This window comes from Neomonachus schauinslandi, chromosome 13, assembly GCF_002201575.2.
Source record: "Neomonachus schauinslandi chromosome 13, ASM220157v2, whole genome shotgun sequence".
Classification (NCBI taxonomy): Eukaryota; Metazoa; Chordata; class Mammalia; order Carnivora; family Phocidae; genus Neomonachus; species Neomonachus schauinslandi.
In genome coordinates, this window is record NC_058415.1 from 46,135,567 (window position 1) to 46,141,566 (window position 6,000).

Here is a 6,000-nt window from a genome sequence, read left to right on the forward strand (position 1 = left end):
TCAGCATATTAATGATAGTCATTCCTGGTCTGACAATTCACAAATCTCTGCCATAGCTGAGTCCGGTGGCCAGGGTGACCAGTGAGGGGCGCCATGGCCCCCAGTTCTTTCTACTCCTGACTCTTAAATAGAAGAGGGTAGTTTTCATTTACAAAATGTTCCTGTACACTTTTTATGCCTTTTAATTTTTGTTTGCTTTTCTTTACATTTGCTTTACTTAGTTGAGATTGGAAGACATCACCCATTTCAATTATTTTTTCATTTTTTCATCGAAGTTTAATTTGTCCAATACTTGAGATGGTTCTATGTAAACGGAGCCAAAGCTTTCAAATGAGAAAAAAAAAAATGTTTGTGTCACAGTCACAAGTATGCAGCTTTGTTCTCCTTGCTCAGAACACAATTTTACCTCTGCTCCCGGGCTCTGTTTTCGCTCTTTTCATTTCTGCACCTCAGCTCTGCTGCCTTATCCCTGGGCATCTGTCCTCTTCAGAATGGATGTGTTCCCTGTGTTTGACAAGCACCCCCAGGGGTCTTCCCACACCTTGATCATTGGCCAGCATTCATATTAATTGCTCAGGGCACAATGACCGACGAAGAATACTCTCAGATTTTGTGTACAAAAGACGACTTCCGAGGATGGCCACGTGGCTGTACAGGGGCCTCAAGACTCTTTCCACCTTGTCCTACTAATGACTCAGCAGTTCTTCCCCAACCCCCAGGCTGGTTTCCTAATTGTTTTAGGTACACCTGGATGTGTCCGTTCTACTTTCAGCCGCACATCTGTTTGTCCTTTCTGGACAGCACCTCATCCCGAGGAGTAGCGCAGGTTGCATATTACGCTGTGGGCCCGCGTGTGCACAGGCTCTTGTGTTCCATCTTCGTCCTCCTCACTCCCCCCTTCCCTCCCTCGCTCGCTCGCTCCCTCTCTCTCTACCTGACTGCCAGGAGTCAGCTCATCACACTTCCAGCTTTGAGCAAACCTGCCTTGGAGGGGGCTTGTTTTTGTCCCCTAAACACTCAATGGCCCGAGACCCAAGAGGGTTTCTGTGACCAATTCCTCTTCTTTCTGGCAGCTACTCAAGTGTCATATTTTTCCATGTCTTCCAGAGGACACAAGGTAAACATTATGTACTACATGTGTGTTAGGGGCACGGGTGTGGGTGAATTATCCCTCCCTTTTTTCTTAAAATTTTACCTTAAATAGCAACAGCAATTTTATTTGGCTAAATGTTGATTTCTTTTTTTTTAAAGAAATTATTTATTTATTTATTTGACAGAGACAGCGAGAGAGGGAACACAAGCAGGGGGAGTGGGAGAGGGAGAAGCAGGCTTCCCGCTGAGAGGGAGCCCGATGTGGGGCTCCATCCCAGGACCCTGGGACCATGACCTGAGCCAAAGGCAGACGCCTAACGACTGAGCCACCCAGGCATCCCTAAATATTGATTTTTATGTGGAGTTCAGTTCATTAGACTGTGGAGTCCTTCTTCTGCTCTCAGTTTTTGAGGCTGCAGGGGACTCCATGTGGCTTTCTCGGCTGTGCATGGGCTTCCACTGAGGAATGACCATCCCTGCATTATTGAGTCAGTCCTCTTCTCCTGAGCCCTTTGATTCCTCAAGCTCTGTCTCACAGTGAAAATGTGGGGCAGTGAGGCCACATAGGATGCTAGAGAAAACTAGCCACCTTTGCTTGACTAGTTCAGAGCTTTTAAAATTGTATATGTTTGTTTTAATTTAGTAATTTCTGGACAGGAGTTGTCTTACTCTTCTGAATTCCTTTCCATTTCATCTTGAGGTCAGTACCAAACTAGGGATGTAAAAATGCAAACAGAAAGGGCCTCTGTACCATTAGTTTCCATCACTTCCAATACATCATTTTTTTTCCTTTCTCCAGTCAGCTTTGCTAGAAAGCTGTCATCACATCTGGATGCACTGAGGCAACAGAAACTGAAAGGCAGTCTGACCAGGAAGGGAGTGACAACACTAAGGTGACTCCCAGGTGAGAGAAAAACATCGGGAGCTCTTCTCTTCTGCAGCCTTGCCTTTCACCTGTTGCCCTGTGGTTTCTGCTTGTGAATTCCACCAAGCCTGCTCTCATTATGGGCAGTTCCATCTGCTTCCCCATGTACCGGATGGTTTCAATCCGTAGAGCAGCTTACTGACATTCCACACAGTAGTAATCAAAATAATAATAAATTAGCATTGTGAGGAATGACATATGCCATGGTTTAAAAGAAATACATATTAAACAGATTGACATGATTTGCTAATACTTCAAGTCCATGAATCAACCCAGAGACACATACATTGCAAAAAGGGGAACTCTGCAGGAAAAAAATGCCCATAATTTCCAATTCCCATTCTATTTTCCTGCTGCATTTCAGAAGGCAAATCTCTCACAACTATTTTCTCAGAATACATTATCGCTCCCCCCAGTGATGAATTCTGGCAAGCCAGCTTTCACTAAAGTTTCAGTCTCCCTATATCCCAGTGTGGTGGGCACTTTCCATCCACATTTTGCAGTGATGCAATTCTTTGAAGCACTTTTCATCTTTGAAATACTCTTACCAATATTCTCTCTTATCTTACTGTCTTAGGGCCATTCCACCTTTGTTTCCTTTGTGGCTCTTTTCTCCCTTACCATTTGAAGGTTTAAAGAATTGAACTTTTTAATTTAATTTAATTTTATTGAGAAAGAGAGAGTGCGAGCACAAGTGGGGATGTGGGGGAGTGGTGGGGGAGAGGGAGAAGCAGACTCCTCGATGAGCAGGGAGCCCATCCATCTCGGGACTCCATCCCAGGACCCTGAGATCATGACCTGAGCCTAAGGCAGATGCTTATCCCACTGAGCCACTCAGGTGCCCCTCGAGGAATGAATCTTAAGTTCTTTTCTCGTGCTCTACTCTTCCCATGTGACCACTTCTGTTCCTAGGCTTTCAGTTAATGGAGTTGCTTATAAATTGCAGACTCAAATATACATTTTCCAAGAATATTTATACTTGGAAGTCTAGCAGTCAATTGTAGGAGATATCTACTGCTTCTGTTTTTGCTTCCTGACATGACCTACTGCAGCTTCTGCCGAGAGAACTCCATTTTTCCCCTTCTTCTCATTATACCACTTAACGTAACTGATACTACTTCAGTATGATTATTGCTTTTAGGTTGGTTTCTCCACAAAAATCAGTGGTACAAAGCAGGATTGGATTTGTTATGTCCACCTCTATCCTGACAAGCAACATATAAATTGGCTTAGAGAAAGTCTATTTTTAACTTATAGCATGAATAACGTAATAATGAGTAAGTGTGTTGTACAATACATTCTCTCATCAGGTTATAATCAGACTTGTTTCTTTTTTAAATAATAAACAAATACAATAATTTTTCTATACAAAATATTTAATAAAGAAAGGAAATAATAAATTTAACAAATATAAACAATAAATTTTTTCTCTTAACTACAAAGGGAAAGTATACCTAATATTGTTCAAAGATAATTTAAATCTTATAAATAGTTAAATAAATAAGTTGTTAAATAGATACATCAATAGAATTAATTGATTAATGGTCATCATTTCAGCATGGTCGTCTGAAAGCAACTTGTTCTTATAGCTGACATGATGTCACTTAATACTCCTGAAAACATTTTGACAAATTGATTCCATCATGTCATGATTATAGCAGAAATGAGAGTCTTTGACATGGCAAAACACATGGAAGTATGATATTATTTGTCAGTGAGAGTCATTACCATGTTGAACCAGGTCTCATTTCTTGCCCCTTAACCTTTCTTGCAAGGTTGTTGATGAAGAGAAGGGTTTCATCATTTCTGCTCTGACAATCTCCCAGGCACAAGGGCTGTATTGCTTTTCTTGCAGATAGAGGGAGATTCTTTGGAAGTAGTTCCTCAGGATGGAGTCCACATTCATGAGGGGAGTCTCTGCCATCCCAGCCTCCTGCATGAGACATGCTTCTAGGTCACTCAGTTGCTCAGAAAGTCCGGAGCAGAATTCCTCTAGGAGGCTCGTCTTCCAAGCAGCAGATGAGGCCTCTGTGCAGAAGAGATGGAAGATCTTCTGGTTCATCACATGGATGACAAAGAGGGCTTGAGCCTTCTGCAACTGCTTGCCATCAAGCACCTCCTTGGGGAAGGCAAAGTTATTTCTGTCCCTCAGGCAGGAAAAAGGGGAGATCCTTCTCATTTGTCTCAGGAGCATCAAGGCCCTCCTATGAACAGGCCATGGTTCTGAGGCAGGTCACATCCCAGAGAGCAGAGGGAGCTGCAGCTGAGCACCACCAGGGCCACCAAGAAGGAAAAGGGCAGGGCCATTGGGGATCCTTCAGATGCTGCTGGCCTGGCTGGGGTGGGCAACCTTGGGAACCGTGACTCTAGGTTCTCTGAACATCTTCCCTTGTGAATGCTCTTAAATGAGAACACATTAGTTTCCATTTTCTGAATGTTCCTCTTACTTCCTACTTTTGTTTTTGTTTTTCATTTTGCATTCTCCAAATGGGTTTAGAGCAGTGTTTCTCACCCATTTCATTTCATTATTGCCTCCCCTTCTCTTGACCCCAGAACCATTTTAGATATTTTTTGCTAATTGAATCCCTCATGAAATTTTAATGACAGTTATCCTCTATATCTATTTATGTCCTCTCTATGTATCTGTACTTTATACATAGAAAGAGTGCCAAACTTGACTCTTTTATCCAATGCAGGATTAAAATTGACAAAAATTTTAAGCTAAAAGTAAAATTAAAAGTTATTAACATTTTATTTAATTTTTTAGCTAAGTTTTCAGAGCAAATTTTAATATACATACTTATATAAATAGTAATGTATTAAAATCATATTCAAATTTAAAATTATACCAATACATAATAATAATAATATGACTGCAATGATATACTTAAAAATTTATTAGAAGTGCTCAAAACAATTGAGAATTTACAGTATTTTCCTGACATGTATTTTTAGGTCTTAACTTTTACTTTTGCTTCATATTGGAAAATAATTTTTAATTTCACCAGCTGCTAGATATTCATCCAGATATTCTCAACATTTATTTCTTTTCAGCAATTGACATAATTATTTAATGTGTTTAATAACTTTAGTAGAATTAAATGATCAAATATGAACTACTTGCTTTTAATTCTAAAGCCCAGTTCACACTAAGACTCCAACATAAGCAACATAAACAGACAACCAATGGCGGCTACTAAGTAAGGGAAGGCCACCTCTCACAATACAGCTTTGAGATCAAGCAAATGATGGAGGGAGAGTCCTCTGGCGGGCCATCTATTTGATGTAAATTTTATTGCTCTAAACTTACATACATTTTCTATAACTTCCATGAACTCAATGTCAATACTTCACATAAGATACTCAAGAAAAACCAACAAGATGTGAGCTCTGAAGTAGGTTCTGTCCTTCAGGCATGTGTGAGAGGGGACGCTTTTCAGCTGTCTCACAGTAAGAGGATGTCTGTGCACTCAGCGCTATGGATCCAGGGGAGGTGTCCAGCAAGGGATCAGGCAGGGATGCAGCAGAGCGAGGCTCCTGAGCTAGCCAAGAGAGGTGGGCCATGGAGGAGTTCGGCAATTCTCCAGGCAGTGGCAAAGGGGCGCGCGGTCGTCCTTTTTGGCAGCAGTTTCGGGCAAAGGCTAAGCTGCTACCTCAGGAGCCAGCTTTGTCCTTCTTATATAGTTCACAAAAACTCATCCTTTGGGCTGCCCTTTCCGCTGAGTATGCCAATCTGTGGCTCTTTAGGCAGGGACATTTTTGGCTAGGAGGAAGTCCTGCACCTTGCATGTTCTGGGCTCGGCCCTGAGTCATGGGCTCGCCTTTCCTGCAGAAACTGCTGGCTGACCATAGTCCAAATGGGGTGATGGGAGGATCATTTTTGTACAGGGATTTGAGGCTCGGAATGGGAGCGCATTCAGTCATATTTATAGCTTCGGGGTCATGTGTGTGCCTGATGTCGTGGCCGTGAGAGGCTCAGTCAG

The 6,000-nt window shown here is 42.0% G+C and overlaps 1 protein-coding gene across 1 annotated transcript; it reads right to left on the minus strand.

The window, feature by feature from the left end:
- Positions 1–3,761: 3,761 nt before the first annotated feature.
- On the minus strand, positions 3,762–4,324 carry LOC110587126 (interferon alpha). The gene is given in 2 exon segments (XM_021697285.1): positions 3,762–4,228; positions 4,231–4,324. Coding segments are annotated over 2 exon segments (561 nt in total).
- Between the last annotated feature and the right edge of the window lie 1,676 nt (positions 4,325–6,000).